Source organism: Kazachstania africana, chromosome 7 (assembly GCF_000304475.1).
Source record: "Kazachstania africana CBS 2517 chromosome 7, complete genome".
Classification (NCBI taxonomy): Eukaryota; Fungi; Ascomycota; class Saccharomycetes; order Saccharomycetales; family Saccharomycetaceae; genus Kazachstania; species Kazachstania africana.
In genome coordinates, this window is record NC_018946.1 from 191,766 (window position 1) to 208,455 (window position 16,690).

The window sequence follows — 16,690 nt, forward strand, 5'->3', positions numbered from 1 at the left end:
CCGGGTCACGAGGGGAAATCGATGCACAGGGAGTGAAGGTATATAAATACATTAATCAGGAATCCTCTTTGAGCACAACGAGGGGACAAGACAAGGTGGTAAGAAGCATAGCATGTCGTTGCTAAGAACACTCCAAAGACAACCCAGAATCATATCGTTATTTGCCTACGATCTGGAGAATTGTAAGCCCGCCGGTTCCATCGTGCAGTTCTTAAAGAGCGACACATCCAACCAATTCGATCTTGAGTTATGCACGAGGTTTCCCACACTGGACCAATTGTTGTACATGTACAAATTCAAAGAGCCTCTGAGTCGAGAAATCTTGAACAATCAAATAAAAAACTTGAATGAGATCCTGAAGCTCAAGTCGTTCGACTCTATTTTTGGTTCCACGCTGGAACATTGCGTCAAGATAGGTGTATGGAACCCCAAACATGCTTTGTGGGTAGACTGGGAGAAAGCCAAGCTCGGAAGCAGCGTCAAGAGCATCAAGCAGTCTCTGAACCAGTGAGCAGAACGAGAACCCTCCTCTCTCTTGGGATTCCAACCCCGCTTATTCAAATATATTAATATATTCCTATGTAAAAAGAATCAGTACTTTAAAGGTCATCTGTTAGAGCTTCTCGTGGCAACTAATGTGTCACCCAACAACCCATTTGGCTCTTTGCCATGCAGAGGGCATCTCGGAAGCTATTCTCGGAAGTAACCTCAATATTGGCTCGTTAATTTTCCGAATATGTGAAAATAAGCCTTATAGTTTTCTCAGGCACAAGTAATGCACACAAGCTTTGAGTAAAATATTTCGACATTCATAGGACTATATATAAGAGCAAATCAGGCTATCTGGTGCCTTTCATCAAAGAGTTACTGAGCAAGTGTTTTCATAGGAAGCAACACAAAGAAAGCTAGAAAAAAAATGTCATGGTTACTTAAATTGACACACCCCAGTTTATTGTATCCAGATGCTGCATTGTCACTCTCGTTCTGTATCTCAAGTATATCCTACATCATACTGTGTTTTGTTCTGCTTGGGCTTTGTGCATCCGAATACCTATGTCCTAACGTAGCTAATATTGCAGAGAGACGGTCAAATCGTGTGAAATATAATACAGGTGCCGTTATGGCAGTCTTATTGTCATGGTGTAACTCTTCTCCAGACCTGTTTTCAAATTTCATGACGTGGACTACGTCAAACACAACTACATCAGCTGCTTTATCTGTAGGTGAGATCCTGGGGGCTTGCGGTATTATACTATGCATTGTGGAAGGTTCAATCTTCATAATAATGTCAAATACCACTTTGTCAATAACTAAGAATCAGCAAGTCGCCATATCAAAGGATTTAGCGTTCACATTCGTTGCTATATTTGTCATGTTTTACATTTCATTGAGAAACAGAATAACGGTTTTGAATTGTTTTTTAATGTTGTCGATTTACACACTTTACATAGTTACAAAGCTATCGAGTAGCAATTACACACCAGAGATGGCTAATGAAGGTTTTGATGAAGAGAATTTGCTGCCAAGCAGAAGTATTGATCAATTAAATAGTGGGATAAAACCCAGTATTATCTCCGCTATGGATTATAATAGCTTATTATCCATGTTAGAAAACTCTCCTTCGAATAATTCTGTCATGAATGCAGAAGAATTAGTCAGCTTGCAGCAAAATGATGCGGAAGATGTAATTGTTGTGGACCCAATCAGACCGTCGTCGGAACCTCTTCCGAACTCAACACATCCTCCACTATCAAGTAATATAAGAAGTGCGCCGGCTACTTTCAAACCATACCATGATTTTCCAGAAGAAGAAGCCGTAATTATGGCAGCACCAAACACTCCAGAACAAGTGCCTATAATAGTGATAGATCCACCGAAGTCTGAAAAAGCTGTGAATATGAAAAAACTGTTGGTTGAAATGTTCTTCCCACATATGTTAAATTTCTCCCAAAAATCTAAAATTGATGCGAGTCTTTGTCTAATAACAGCGCCCTTCATTTTTATCTTACAGCTATCATGTCCTCAAACAAATGATCTCTTAGAATTTGATAAGGCTTCAGGTAAATTCATTTATTCAACGTTGAAGTTCATACTGTTATTGATACAAAGTTTGATTTGTCCACTAATCTCTTTCGCTATATTGTCATGTCTACTAGCAAAATCATTCCCGATGTTTTTTTGGTTCATACCATTTTCATGTTCTATAAGTTTGTTTGGTCTGGTCTTGAATTTATACCGAACATTACAATTGCATAACACATTTTCTCTATTTGAAACAACATCTGGGTTTTCCATTGAAGCTGAAGAAAAAAACAAGAGACGTAGAATGCTGGATAAAATGAATGATTTCCTTAGAATTACATTCCTCTCGATCGGGATCTTCAACTCTATCTTATACATTTCGCTTCTTGCAAATTCGCTGATTGAAATGTTAGAACTATATCAAATTTTGACTGGAGTTTCTAAAGCCATCTTAGGTCTTACAATATTCGCATGGGGTAACTCGGTTGGTGATTTAATTTCAAATATTGCAATGTGCAGACTATATTTAAAATTTCCTCATCAAGAAGATGCAGAACAAATTCAAACGATTGCAACCAAGTTTTTTGTCATTTCATGCACTTCTTGTCTCGGTGGTGTTATGTTGAACTCGATGGCGGGACTAGGTTTCAGTGGTTTAGTATCTATGATGTTCATACACAAGCAATCTGATGAATGGTGGTTCTTAAGGTTTACCGCATTGCAAGAAACAGCAAACTACAATTATACCTTCATAATTTCATGTTTAACCATTATCCTGCAAATTTTACTGATGATACTCATATTTAATGGACCTTCAAAAGTGCGTTCTTGGTTCCGAGAAAGAATGAAGATTTCTGGTTTGATTATGTGTGGGCTTTGGGGCATTGCTACACTTTGTAATGTTATGATAGAAATATTTAGTCATTAGATACATATATTCATTAAGTGAAAGTAATTTTTTATATATTTTCTTGACAGCATGATACTTTGTGTCACTACCTTTTTTTTGGTAATGACTAAAAGTATATCAAGTGAATGAGCTATATAGCGAAAAATGGTTTAGTAAGCACTTGCCTGAACCAAGGTAGATGATGGTAAATATTTTTTACACATTATTCTTTTGTGTACTTTTGGTACAGGGTTATGTGGTAAAGGCTAAAGAGAATGATTTGCAAGATCTGGTGCGAACACAAGATATTCTGATTACCGAGCCTGTCTATGAAAGATTGGTGTATTTCAGTAAGGCTTGTGCTTTATGTAGCTGCATAAGAAGTAATGAGCTTTTCGAAGGTAAAACGATGAAAGATGGTGCCTGTCCCAAACGGCTTAAATTCTGTCACGACGAAGAAGATAATCCAACTGTAGGAAGAACGAGAATTGAAATGGTCTTAATAGCAGACGTCGGCGAGTTGGGCACCGGTTATGTTCTCGTAGATCATGGAAGAGAAGTGGTTGTAATGGTTTTTAGAAGTTCCTCCACGAACGAAGATTGGTTAAGTGATTTCAAGGTGACACCGGTTAGTTATACGCCCGTGTGTCAGGAGGGATATATGAGGAAGATTGAAGAAGGTAAGCTGAAAAAATGTGAGAATTGTAAACTACATAGAGGATTCAATAAATTTACGAAGACTTTGAGTAAACATTTTCTGGAAAAGATGGAAAGAATATTATTGAAATATCCGGATTATCGTGTAGTCACCACGGGTCATTCCCTTGGCGCAGCCTTGGCAATTATATCTGGAATTGAACTTAGATTAAGAGGTTATGAGCCATTAGTTCTTACATATGCACCTCCTAGAATGTTCAACAGAGAAATGAGTGACTGGATAGATGATCTCTTTGAGACTGACAGTATACATCAGAATATTCTTGAAAGTGGGGAGGTGAAGTTTGAACATGGTTATTTCAGAGTTGTACATAACAGTGATCTGATCCCCATGTTGCCTCCAATGTACGAAGTTGCAGGTTTAGAAATTTTTATCAACAAGCTGGATTTACCTCATACGAGGACAGACATTCAGTACGTAGGACCAGGTGAATTTAAAGTTGACAATCAGTGTTTCGGAAGAATTGAGTTCTTGGATGAGGTTCTTCATACCAATGAACATCGTTCATATTTTATCAACCTCACAAGATGTTCAGGATTTTAGTACATTTATCATTTTTTGTACTGATAATATGAACTCCAAGTATTCACTACTCTCAATGACAAAGAACCGTACTTGCAGTATCCAATTTTATCAAATAAATGCGTTTATATATAACCATTGATACAGCATACACTTCTTGATTACCCCATTCTCTTTTTTTTACCATCATTTTCTGATGGACAAGAAGATTTTAGATTGTCATCTACTCCTCTTTTCCTGGTGATTCCCTTGGATGATTCACTTATATCAATTGACTGTAGGGCTGGGAACTTCTCGGGTTCTAAGCTTCGATAATACAGGTGTTCCGTCTGAACTTGACTAAGTTCATCCTTCCTCTTATTTTGCTCAGCCGAAATGCTATTTAAATAAAACTCTTCATAGGGATCAATATTCTCCTGTTCCATCGGCTGTTCTCACAGAGTTACTATCCTTTATATGTCCAAACCGTTCCTTGTCTCTATTTGAACTTTCAGATCTCTTCACGTCTTGAACTGCTCGCATTTTTCATGAAGTTCGGAATAATATATAGGCTTTCCGAATGCATAAAATAAGCCATCTTAAAGCTGAAATTTAAAGCTTAACGTCACGAACAGAAATCAACTGCTTAGACCAAAAACTTATACTATTTTACAAATCTATCTATATATTGTTGCTGTATACAATTTATGAATTATTAAATCGGTTTACCTCCAACAAACTCATCCCAAGTGCGAACTTCACTTGGAATCGTATATTCTTCCGTATCAGGACTTTTGATCTTCTTGGAAATGTTGGCTACGAGACTCTTGGCAAGTAGATAGGCAGTTTGGGGTTCGTTAAATAACGGAATGGCGAAGTCAATAGAGCTTCGTCTCATAATATAGTCTTCCTCATCCACGTTTTCCGCCTTGGTTTTGGTTAAGTTGAATACTGATTTGATATCGAAATCTTGGAATAATTTACGTAATTTTCTATTATCACTTCTTGGAAGCTCTATAATTTGAACGTTGCCTTTATTTGAAATGTACTTTTGAATGTATTCTTGAGCAGCAGCGTTTGTGACATATAATCGGTAGCCTAACGGTTCTACCAATTGAGCAATCTTCCCTAAATTATCATTTGAGAGATCACCCCCGAAAAGCATTCCGCTTGGTGCTAATGGGATATTAAAATCTTGAGTGCTTTGGATGGCAGTCCAGTAACTTTCGAGTAAGTCCTTACCAAAGGCAGCGACTTCACCAGTTGAAGCCATTTCAACACCCAAGTAAGGATCAGCACCAGATAATCTGGTGAAGGAAAATTGAGGTACCTTTGTAGCAACGTAATCATATTCTCTGTCGAGCATTAAATCAACTGGTTTTGGAACTGCATCACCGCCTAAAAATGCTTGAACTGCTATTTGAATAAAATTAACACCTAGAACTTTTGAAACAAACGGGAAAGATCTGGAAGCTCTGATATTACATTCAATGACTTTTAAACTGTTGTCATTTTCCTTGATTATTTGCATGTTGAAAGGTCCGGTGATCTTCCAAGCTTTAGCAACTTTATCCGCGATAGTCTTCAATTCCCTTTTAATTTCAATGGTTAGATGTTGTGGAGGTAACACTAAAGAAGCATCACCAGAGTGAATACCCGCGTTCTCAACATGTTCTGAAATTGCGTGAACAAGAACTTCACCATTGTATGCAACTGCATCGACATCAATTTCTTGAGAGTTTTCGATGAATTTTGAAATCACGACTGGATAATCTGGAGAGACATTGGTGGCAAGGGTAAGCTTTTTTTGTAGTTCATTTTTGTCTCTGACGACACTCATAGCAGCTCCTGATAGAACATAGGAAGGACGAATTAAGACTGGGAAGTTAACCTTTTCAGCGAAATTTAAAGCATCTTCAGTTGAGGTGGCATCCATCCAAGCTGGTTGATCAACATTGATAGAATTTAATATAGTAGAGAATTTCTGTCTATTCTCTGCGTTATCAATATCTACTGGACTGGTTCCCAAGATTGTACAACCGGCATCGAATAAGGGTAGAGCAATATTTTGAGGTAGTTGACCACCCACAGAAACGACACACCCTAGAGGATTTTCAAATTCATAGATATCCATAACTCTTTCAAAGGATAATTCATCGAAGTAGAGTCTGTCAACTTCATCGAAGTCTGTGGAAACAGTTTCAGGGTTATAATTAATCATGACAGTTTTCTTACCCTGGTTTCTTAATTCCTTGACAGTATTAACTGCACACCAATCAAACTCCACAGAAGAGCCAATACGGTAGACGCCAGAACCTAGGACCAAGACGCTTTCGTCACTATTAGTTGAAGTAAAATCTACGTCATTCTTGGATGCATTGTATGTTGTGTATAGATAATTTGTTTGGGCAGGAAATTCGGCAGCTAAAGTATCAATTCTTTTAACATATGGTACAATATTGAATGATTTTCTCAAAGTTCTAATAGTCCATTCACTGACACTAGCGACGTCAATTGATTTGGCGATCTGTAGATCTGAAAACCCTATTTTCTTGGCGTTCCTTAAAAGGACTTCATTTAATTGTTCTAAACTTTTAACTTCCATTAATTTATGGTACATATTAGAGATTGTTTCCAATTTATAGAGGAACCAATTATCTATCTTAGTCAAGTCATGAATTTTTTCGATTGTATAATTTTTGTGAAGCATGGCCTCACCAATGGCGAATATTCTTCTATCAGTTGGAATACTTAATAAGGAATCTAGATCATCTCCATAATCCCTTTCATCATCTTTAAAGCCCTGGAAGCCCAATACCGAAGGGTCCACCTGTCTTAATGCCTTTTGAAATGCTTCTTCGTAATTTCTGCCAATTGCCATGACTTCACCGACAGATTTCATGGAGGAACCTATCTTGTTATCAACAAATTGGAACTTGGATAAATCCCATTTGGGGATCTTACAGATAATATAATCTAATGAAGGTTCGAAGTTTGCGACGGTCAGCTTAGTGATAGGATTTGGTAAATCTGGTAACTTGAAACCTAGGGCAATCTTGGCAGCGGTATAAGCTAATGGGTACCCGGTAGCCTTTGATGCCAATGCAGATGAACGTGACAGACGCGCATTGACTTCGATGACCCTATATTCTAAACTTTCTGGGTTCAAAGCGTATTGTATATTACATTCGCCGACGACACCCAAATGTCTGATAATTTTAATTGCGTTAATTCTTAGCATGTGATACTCTTCGTCACTAAGAGTTTGTGATGGTGCAACGACGATAGAATCACCAGTGTGAACACCCAATGGGTCGAAATTTTCCATATTACAGACTGTGATACAATTATTGTTATTATCTCTGATGACCTCGTATTCGACTTCTTTCCAGCCCTTCATTGACTTTTCCACGAGAACTTGTGGTGATAGAGATAATGCCTTTGATACTAATTGTTTGAATTCGTCCATGTCATTAGCAAAACCAGAACCCAAGCCACCTAAAGCGAAAGCTGATCTAATGATGACAGGAAATTTAATTACCTCAATCGCGTCCATTGCTTCTTCTAAATTATTACAAGCAATTGATTTTGCAATTGGGATATCAATTTCATTCAAAGCGTTTGCAAAGAGTTCTCTATCTTCTGTAGTAATTAGAGTTTGAATTGGTGTACCTAAGACTTTAATATTATATTTCTTAAAGATACCCATTTCATCTAATTTGATGCCCGCGTTTAATGCAGTTTGACCACCGAAAGTGAGCAGTACACCATCTGGTCTTTCCTTCTCGATGATGTCGATTAAATAGTTAATCTTTATTGGTAAGAAATAAATTTTATCAGCTAAAGAATGAGAAGTTTGATTTGTAGCGATATTTGGGTTGATCAAAATTGTCTTTATGGATGATTCTTTCAGAGCTTTAATGGCTTGAGAACCGCTGTAATCGAATTCACCAGCCTGACCGATGGATAGACCACCGGAACCTATGACAAGGACAGTTTTGATGTCGTTTTTAGGGTTAGCAGCTGTCATTTAATAGTAAGTGATGTTTATCCTATTGATTTTATATTATATAAAAAAGATGAGAATAAGAAATATCGGTGGTGGACATAGAGATGTATATATAAGATTTCAGTGATGCTTTACAAGTTGTTGAAGATAAGCTGTGTCAGTATGTAGTTTTATTTTTTTTTCGTTCTGCATAATGAGTAATCTTATTTTTTGTCGCAGTGACTCAATTAACGAGATGGCGATGAGTCAGTAGTGCAAAACGAGACATGGCCAGCAAGAGACACGGCCAGTGACGAGAGACATACGTTGGCGAGCGTTCGACATTGTGATGTCACAGTGGGATACACGGTGATGCCATAAGATGAATGGTTGTTACTGTGAGATACTGTTTCCGGTATTTTTGTACAAGTTGACAGGTTCTCGAAGAAGCCCTAACTGGGCGACAGCCAATGTTTTCGTTCATTCGGCAATGAGCCCTAGGTTTACAACCCTAACTTTCCAATAGAAAGCCCTAATCATCACCAACCACGACGCGCATTCTCACCGTTCTGGGAAAAACTTCCTAAAACAGGAAGCTGCTCACTAATTGGGAATTCGTTAGCCGCCCACTCTGGTGGTAAAAAAAGGAAGGAAAGCACTGGGCCTGCGCGCGAATCCATTGCATCCCAAATTGTACCTTCGAGAAGAACAAATTCGCTCAATGTGGGAAAAGGCTTAAATAGACCTGTTTTATCCCTTTTAAGGTCATGAATTTGATTATCAAATACTGTGATTAGTCTACGTTCGATAGACTGTAGTTGCTACATTCTTCTTCGAGATATCGCAGTATATATATATATAAGAGAGACGCCCCAACTTCTTGTTATGTAAAGCTTTCTCCACCGCAGCTGTAAATATACATATATATATATATATATTATTGTTACTAACATTATATAGTATGGGCATTCGCACTTCATTCTACATTGATTATCCAATGTTTCTCTCCGCTGCACCATGTGATAACGTGTCGGTTTCCGGTGATATGTACTCTCTAGTTCATTCAAACAGAATTAAAGCTGTCATTGATAGGAAAATTGAATATATAGATGCAACAAATTTTAGAATATTTGCTTGTAGGAATTGTCTGACACATCTAACATCGACAAATGAAATCATTTCACGAAATTATAGATGTGAATCAGGTAAAGCATTTTTGATGAATAATATAACCAATATTATAGAAGATCTATCGAATTGTGAATTGAGATCAATGATCACTGGTGAATATCTCGTCTGCGATATATACTGTCATTTCTGTCGCACTACATTGGGTTGGAAATATTTGAAAGCAGATTCTAAAGATCAAGCTTTCAAAGAAGGTAAATTTATTATAGATTTGAAGAAAATTACTCTCACTACGTAATAGCCGTCTTTATTTCTATTTACTGAGTTTTCTAGTTTTAGGTAATAATTTAACAACGTCCTCCTTCCATTCAATACCACACCATTCCGATATTAAGATAGAAAATCTACGTAAAATTTCAACTGTCTCCAATTCACATCCTATATTTAATGCCCCCTTCATATGTCCACGTAATTGCGGATTCACATCCTGTGGGATCAATGACGCTATTATTATAAGACTTGTCTCCTGAGCATTCAATATCTTGTCAAAAGAGAGTAACGGACCATAAACGTGTTTCATCGTGAAATACCATAGATCAGGATATGATGAATTCAAATTGTTCACTACACGTCCAGAAACCTTGTTATATATCAAATTCCAATGTCGTACCCCTCTCCTGGTCATCTTATTTTGGTCTTCCATACTATTAATCTCATCTCTTAAAATCATCGGACATGGCCTCTCCAATCCCATTGCAATGTTCCACGGATCAATTTCCTTACTATGAGGCAACAATGTCCCTGGTGTCACTTCTTTCAACGCTTGTAGCCCATTAATGGCCTTTGGAAGGCCTGCCAATGGCGCCGTCTTCAAAAGAGTCTCTCTAAATTTTTCACTGATCCGAAGTTGTCTCGACGTAGGATTATCGTACATCTCATTGATAATCCGTTGTCTGTCAGGATTGTTCAACAACTCCGTAGTATTATGTGCCAGTGTCACTTTAAACTTATGTGCATCTTCACCACCCAACGCAAGAGCATAATGATACAGTTTCGGTATCTCTTGAGGTTGGTTAGCTACGCTAAATACGCTAGCGGCCGCCAAATACCAGATACCTTTTAACTTCGGACTAAAATGCGACAGTTGCAGCAACCTCTGTGCATTTAATATACTCTTCATAACTCTTGCAAGTGATGAATTCTTCTTGTTAGTTATCATAACTCATAACGTTTATTATATACATATATATAAATCTTCAAAGGCATCATCATCGAGCGCAATTCATGTGAAAAATTCAAAATATTTATTATGTAAACATAAAGCATTGGAACTTTATCAAGCATAAGCTAGTGGCCCATCATGACCAATACGAATAGTAAGGGTGAAGGAATAAGGTATATTAGATTGAATCAAGTGTTTAATAAAGCTTTGTCTCAATCTATCTTGAAATTTCAAAATCAAGAAAAGATAAATTCATGTTTCCCCAAGTATTCGAAAACAAGGTTGGGTAAAGTACATCTAATGAACTGCCAGAAACAGGTTTCCGAATTCTGGACAGAATTGAGCCATAGAGAATTCGAAGAAATCTTAAAAGATCGTGATGTAAAGAATAAATTAAATGAATTGGATGCTCTGATAAACTTCGCGAAAGAAAGACTACAAGAAAAGGAACAATACCACCAGGAAGATGACAATAAACAAGTTTCAGTGACAGATTTGAGTGCGGAACAATTTATAAACTGTAGCTTATACTCTCAAAGAGTTCGTGCATCGAAGGATTTGGACAGCCGGTTAGAAACAATAAATGAGTTAAATAGAAATTTGGAACAAGAACTAAAGGAATTAGAGAAAGAATTAAACACGGAAATAGATGATTTAGAGAACATTAAAAGAACCTACCTGGGACATGTAGCCAACCAACCACCAGACAGAGAGCTGGCGCAGGGATTAAATGACATGTTGATCGAATTACAAGAGAATTATTAATTCATATATAGATATCCAAAAAAGTTCATATATTTATTCAATTAAATTTTGTTCATATATTCTTCAAAATCAAGGGGTATATGCAGTATTTGAGGAAGGACTCATTAAATCATTAGAAGTCTCTTTATTCAACTTGGATTCCAATTCAGTTAGTCGGTGTGCATACAAATATTCTTTTTCTCTGATTGTGTCTTCAACCCTCAGCAAAGATTCATTCTTTAATTTCAATCTATCAGATTTTTCATTGAATTCAGTCTCTAATCTTTCTAATTCGATCTTTTGTTCTTCCAATTCCCTAAACTTGCGTTCTAAAATGATTTTTTTCTCATTTATTGACTTGTCATATGTTTCTAATTGTCTTTTTTTGGAAATATATTCTTGTAGCTTCTCGTCCACATTTTTAATATCATTTCCAAGGCCTTCAACTGTCTCTTTCTTCAATTGTTCATCACTTTCCAGTTCCTTTTCCTTAATTATCAATTTTCTATGGAGCGAATCAACAAGTGAAGTCGATTCATCAATTTCCTTTTCTAAAGTGCTATTCTTACCACCTTTATTTATCTCATCTTTCAAAAAGACAAGTCTGGAATCAAGTGGATTCAATTTCATTTCAATATCTTCCAATTGTCGCTGTAATAAGGTACTGCGTTTAATTGATTCTGTTATTTTCGATGATACTACTTCGGTTAATTTTCGAGACTGGAATAATGATTTGTGTAGATTGTCCAGTTTTTTTAACGTCAACTTATCAATTTCAGGCACTCCCGGCTCTTCTTTTAATTCTACATGGCTCAATTTCTCTGCTATATTACGATCTCCATCATCCTTAATTTCCCGGCTTGATACTTGCTGTCCTTCAATTCTTGTCATCTCGTTAGTATTTTTCAATGCAGTTTCTTTGGAATCGTTGAGAGAGCGGAAAATATCATCTGGTAAGGACTTTGGAAGAGGTACATTCGCCTTAGTTTTCTCGATCAGAAACATTGCAACACTAAATTCAGTTTCATTCATGGAATTCTGTTTTCTGAGACTGGATAACTCCCATATGTTTGCTAAGGTGTTTTTGTCTAGCTTAGACTTCAAGAAAAATGGGACAAGGACAGTTGATTCCAAAAAACCTTTATTCCGTTTGTCCAAAATTCTGAATATTTTTATGAACTCTTGTTTTCTGCCCATAGATATACGCCAATCATTCGATTCGCCATCAAATGGACTGAATATTGGTTTACTTTGGAGGCTCTCTGTAACTTGTTGTTTTGAATCCAGTAATTCAGTAGACTTTCCGTTACTGTGACTTGAAGTTGGTGGCGGCGCTACATCACTTTTCATCCCTTCGGAATTAGTTGTACTCTTTGTATTCGAAGCGGATAAGCTCCGAGAAGGTGTTGGATTTGGTGATGATGAAACAGCTCTGGCATATAGCGTATTTCTTCTTGACAATGTATTAAGATCAATGGAATCCCATAAAGCTTTAGATAGTCTTTTTGGCACTGGAGTCATTAATTCATTTTTTCTCAAACATAGGTCGATCAAATGCATCGCCATGATAAACTCCTCCTTTTCCAAAGAACCAGATTGGTTTCTGTCACATAAAAACCATATGGATGCTAATGTCTCATTCGATAATTTTGATTTCAGAAAAATATTTTTCGCTTGAGGGCCTTGGAATTCCTTCGAGTTACCTGTAGTTCTATCGAACAATTGGGAAAATTTAGAAAGATCGTTAGACGAAAGTAAAGGCAAATTTGGGGCAACTTCTTCTAAAATAGAAGCCTTTTCTGGCCCTTTTTGTTGTACAAAACCATTTGCTGACGGTTTTTCAAATAGTTTTGTAGTTATTGGCGAAAATGGAGCTTCTTCTAGGTTCCCAATGGATCTCAATAAAGCAGCAAATTCCATTGAGGTAAGAAATCCTCTGTTTTGACGGTCAATTAACGACCACAGAAGGTCCAAGACGTCGGGACTCAATCCACTCGTAAGCACAAAACGTTTAGCATTCTCCGAGGTAACGATCCCTGTATTTTCGGGATCCAGCTCCTCGAGACACCTTTTAGATGTGGCTATTTCTTCAGTGGTTAATGGTTCTTTTAATATTACATCAGTCATGGTTAGTGAAAATCGCAATCCGCAAAGCAATCCCTCTGTATTTCGAAGTATATATAAACTCTGCTGTTTTGCCTGTCCAGCTTCCTACTTTTTTTTTCTTTCTCTTGGCATGCCATGCTATATTTTACATTTTTCTTAGTTATGTAGGTATGTATGGTTTATACAGGCAGGATGCTTTCCAGATTTATTTACAAGAGGCAGTGTGTGTTTGTAACTTTATGTAGAGTGTGAAGATGTTTATTTGAGTTTAATGTAGGCCCTGTGAGCAATTGCAGTCTTATGAAGCTGGTCTCTCTTGTCGAACCCGGAGCCTATACCTTCGAAAACAGATACTAACTCTTCCCCCAATCTTACTGCAAAATCACTGGAAGCTCTTTGATTTGCACCTTCCACGATCCATTTCCAAGCGATTCTGTTTCTTTGTCTCTGGGTCAGTGGTACTGGTATCACAGCAGCTTTGGCTACCCCAGTATTAAAAGTCTTAGTGATCATCAAAGGGCCCAGATCATCTAGGGCTTTTTTCAAGATATCTATTGGATCTTTACGGGTTTGTATAAACACGAGGTACAATGCTCTTGAGAGGATCTTTTCAGCTTTCTCTTTTTTACCATGTCTCATAATCATGTTTGTAATATGCTTGAGAATGGGATCCTCTCTCAATGGGATAGGTTTGTCACGAAGAGAGTTGAATTCTTCTATTTGGGCCTCCGTTGGTTTGAACCCCATTAAATCTTCTCGTAATTTTTCTGTCTCCTTCACCAGGTCCACTTTCCCCTTACCAGGAGGAGCCAATGAACTTTCCAATGAATTTCCATTCAGTTTGAATTCCTCTTTCAGTTCTTCAATGGATCGGAGCCACTGGTCCACTTCTTCATCACTCATAGATTTTAAACTGGAATCCTGCTTCTGAGAAATCGTACTTTGATACCTTAAATGGATGGGGGACGTAACTCTCAGTTTCGTCGCATAACACAGCATCGTTGCGGCTGGAAGTCGCACTTGCAGTTGTAACAATCGAAACATGCTCTAATGAGAATTGATGGGGGCTAGTACGTAAAACAACTAAAACTCCGGCTTATCTATATGTGTTGTATTTTACTTTAATAGCCTGCCGCATCTTGAGCTTCGTCTTTTTTATTTTTTCCACGAGGGAAGAATTCCTCGAGGATTCGCGAGAGATCTTCCTCGAGCATTACATCATCGTTAAACAGTTATTGAAAGAAGCACTGGATAATCAATGAGTCCGAAAACGTTGCCGTACTCTGAGAAGAAACGCAGCAAGGATTCTGCAGCGCTGGTCAAACATTCTGTTTAATGTGGTAAGATTCAGATGGATGGAAAAGCCGGTGTAGAAGAGCCCACTTTTTCAATTGCACAATGGTAAGCGTTTCGTCAGGCTTTATTGTCCGTACATTTTAACTACAGAGCTATGTAGGTCATGCTTTGGTACTTGAGAGGAACCCGGGGCTCGAAACACACGTTTTCTATTATTAGCTCAGAGAATTTTTGCGATCTGATGGAAGGAATGGCGTCATGACAAATGTTGAGTTTCCGATTACGTATTGGTAAGCTTAATGTGGAAGTCATGTTCGAATTTTTAGGCCTTAAGTTTTGGTAAGTTTCATTGAGGATGATCTACATTTAGTTGTTTTTCTCCTCGTAACAGTGCAGGTAATGATTACATGATTTTTCTAATTTTATTATCCATTCATGGGATATAAAGTAGAGGAGATGGTGATTTGAAAAAAATCAGGATTCTCTTCTTCATCCGACAAGCGTGTCCTTTCTACTGGTGTAGTTCTCTCTAATTATGAATCGTTTTGTGAACGATAATACTTTACAAAGACATTTCCAGTTGTCACACATAGTACGAGGACGACTGGTTTGGCGTTCTGGAGATAGCTTGACAAAACTGATAATAAGTTTAAATTTAAAAAATATAGGGAATATTTTAGAAGGAGCAGAAGAAACCATGGAGGAAGACGGAAAGCGGGACCTTTATTTCTTCCAAATTGGTTTGATAGATGAATCATTGAATGGTTATATTGACAGTGAAATTATGGAACATACGGAAGCGAAGCATGATGCGCAACAGATGCAGCAAGCTGCAAATAGGCGCCCAGTAATTAAGAGGAATAAATACTCGTTAATGTACTCAAACAAGAAGATGAGACGAAATCGACGCAGACGCAGACGGTCACTCGCACAGGATCCCATCTGGGAAGAAGAAGAAGATAATGAATATGAAACGTGTCATAATACAACTAGCAATGATCTCAGCAGCGTTCCACGTGACCAGCCTGACTTGGAGAATCTAATGTACAAAGTGTTCTACCACAAGTTCGAGTTGCTCACAATAAGTGACTACGACGAAGAAGAAGATGACAGTGAGCTACGATGCAGCGCTGCGTCAGGTGTACATTACTCGGTGGTTTAGAGACATCATCTGCTTATTAAATCCATATGTACTTTCAATTGGAATGTGTCTCTGCGTAAAGCCCAAGCCAATCATCACACGATATGCACGTATAAATATTACTCCGGGTAACCTGTCTTTTTTTCGGCCAGAAGTCGACTATGCATATTAGTAATTACCAACATCACGAACCCCTGAGCTCGCCGTGAGGACAGCCCAATCTTAGCGATTGAGAGAGAGAAGGATCCCGTGAGCAAGTCGGGAGAGGTTCAATGCTCGTTTGTAGTCCCAATGGGAATTGACTCTAGTGGAAGTATATAAAGTCATCTGTAGTTTCTACAATCATCGTTTTTCTTGTTAAGTGAAAGGAAACTAAGTTTTTTCATACATAAGAATTATGAGAGCTGTAGCAATTTTGAAAGGTTCAGAAGTTTCAGGTGTCGTCTGGTTCGAACAAAAGACTGAAAACGACCCAACTACCATCACTTACGAAATCAGTGGTAATGCTCCAAATGCTCTAAGGGGGTTCCACGTCCATCAATTGGGTGATTTAACTAACGGTTGTGTAACGGCTGGTCCTCATTTCAACCCATTCGCAAAGACTCACGGTGCTCCAACTGCTGAAACCAGACACGTTGGTGACATGGGTAACGTCAAAACCGACGCTAATGGTGTTGCCAAGGGTTCTTTAACTGACAGTTTGATCAAGTTATATGGTCCTACTTCTGTCGTTGGAAGAAGTGTCGTCATTCACTCTGGTCAAGATGATTTAGGTAAAGGTGGTGATGAAGAATCTCTAAAGACCGGTAATGCTGGCGGTAGAGCCGCATGTGGTGTCATTGGTCTTGCTGCTGACAAATAAAGCTCTATAAAACCAAATTTATAGCTACTCAATTCTATTGAATATGTGTTATATATTTTATGTTTATGTAATG

The 16,690-nt window shown here is 37.8% G+C and overlaps 12 protein-coding genes across 12 annotated transcripts; 7 read left to right on the plus strand and 5 right to left on the minus strand.

The window, feature by feature from the left end:
- Positions 1-112: 112 nt before the first annotated feature.
- Positions 113-511, plus strand: FMP46 (putative redox protein; the record flags this gene model as incomplete). The annotated part of the gene is made up of 1 exon (XM_003958193.1): positions 113-511. One exon carries the CDS (start codon positions 113-115, stop codon positions 509-511), a length of 399 nt encoding a protein of 132 aa, XP_003958242.1.
- A 405-nt stretch (positions 512-916) lies between these two features.
- ECM27 (Ecm27p) lies at positions 917-2,950 on the plus strand (the record flags this gene model as incomplete). Its single annotated transcript, XM_003958194.1, has 1 exon — positions 917-2,950. One exon carries the CDS (start codon positions 917-919, stop codon positions 2,948-2,950), a length of 2,034 nt encoding a protein of 677 aa, XP_003958243.1.
- A 160-nt stretch (positions 2,951-3,110) lies between these two features.
- Positions 3,111-4,172, plus strand: LIH1 (putative lipase; the record flags this gene model as incomplete). Its single annotated transcript, XM_003958195.1, has 1 exon — positions 3,111-4,172. The coding sequence occupies one exon, from the start codon at positions 3,111-3,113 to the stop codon at positions 4,170-4,172; it is 1,062 nt and encodes a 353-aa protein (XP_003958244.1).
- A 140-nt stretch (positions 4,173-4,312) lies between these two features.
- KAFR0G00770 (DUF5137 domain-containing protein) lies at positions 4,313-4,576 on the minus strand (the record flags this gene model as incomplete). The annotated part of the gene is made up of 1 exon (XM_003958196.1): positions 4,313-4,576. One exon carries the CDS (start codon positions 4,574-4,576, stop codon positions 4,313-4,315), a length of 264 nt encoding a protein of 87 aa, XP_003958245.1.
- Positions 4,577-4,845: 269 nt separating this feature from the next.
- CPA2 (carbamoyl-phosphate synthase (glutamine-hydrolyzing) CPA2) lies at positions 4,846-8,160 on the minus strand (the record flags this gene model as incomplete). Its single annotated transcript, XM_003958197.1, has 1 exon — positions 4,846-8,160. The coding sequence occupies one exon, from the start codon at positions 8,158-8,160 to the stop codon at positions 4,846-4,848; it is 3,315 nt and encodes a 1,104-aa protein (XP_003958246.1).
- Positions 8,161-9,079: 919 nt separating this feature from the next.
- Positions 9,080-9,544, plus strand: KAFR0G00790 (uncharacterized protein; the record flags this gene model as incomplete). Its single annotated transcript, XM_003958198.1, has 1 exon — positions 9,080-9,544. The coding sequence occupies one exon, from the start codon at positions 9,080-9,082 to the stop codon at positions 9,542-9,544; it is 465 nt and encodes a 154-aa protein (XP_003958247.1).
- Positions 9,545-9,559: 15 nt separating this feature from the next.
- PXP2 (Pxp2p) lies at positions 9,560-10,426 on the minus strand (the record flags this gene model as incomplete). The annotated part of the gene is made up of 1 exon (XM_003958199.1): positions 9,560-10,426. The coding sequence occupies one exon, from the start codon at positions 10,424-10,426 to the stop codon at positions 9,560-9,562; it is 867 nt and encodes a 288-aa protein (XP_003958248.1).
- Positions 10,427-10,606: 180 nt separating this feature from the next.
- Positions 10,607-11,233, plus strand: NNF1 (MIND complex subunit NNF1; the record flags this gene model as incomplete). The annotated part of the gene is made up of 1 exon (XM_003958200.1): positions 10,607-11,233. One exon carries the CDS (start codon positions 10,607-10,609, stop codon positions 11,231-11,233), a length of 627 nt encoding a protein of 208 aa, XP_003958249.1.
- Positions 11,234-11,302: 69 nt separating this feature from the next.
- Positions 11,303-13,339, minus strand: KAFR0G00820 (uncharacterized protein; the record flags this gene model as incomplete). The annotated part of the gene is made up of 1 exon (XM_003958201.1): positions 11,303-13,339. The coding sequence occupies one exon, from the start codon at positions 13,337-13,339 to the stop codon at positions 11,303-11,305; it is 2,037 nt and encodes a 678-aa protein (XP_003958250.1).
- A 237-nt stretch (positions 13,340-13,576) lies between these two features.
- Positions 13,577-14,362, minus strand: RSM7 (mitochondrial 37S ribosomal protein uS7m; the record flags this gene model as incomplete). Its single annotated transcript, XM_003958202.1, has 1 exon — positions 13,577-14,362. The coding sequence occupies one exon, from the start codon at positions 14,360-14,362 to the stop codon at positions 13,577-13,579; it is 786 nt and encodes a 261-aa protein (XP_003958251.1).
- Positions 14,363-15,149: 787 nt separating this feature from the next.
- On the plus strand, positions 15,150-15,776 carry KAFR0G00840 (uncharacterized protein; the record flags this gene model as incomplete). Its single annotated transcript, XM_003958203.1, has 1 exon — positions 15,150-15,776. One exon carries the CDS (start codon positions 15,150-15,152, stop codon positions 15,774-15,776), a length of 627 nt encoding a protein of 208 aa, XP_003958252.1.
- Positions 15,777-16,152: 376 nt separating this feature from the next.
- On the plus strand, positions 16,153-16,617 carry SOD1 (superoxide dismutase SOD1; the record flags this gene model as incomplete). Its single annotated transcript, XM_003958204.1, has 1 exon — positions 16,153-16,617. One exon carries the CDS (start codon positions 16,153-16,155, stop codon positions 16,615-16,617), a length of 465 nt encoding a protein of 154 aa, XP_003958253.1.
- Between the last annotated feature and the right edge of the window lie 73 nt (positions 16,618-16,690).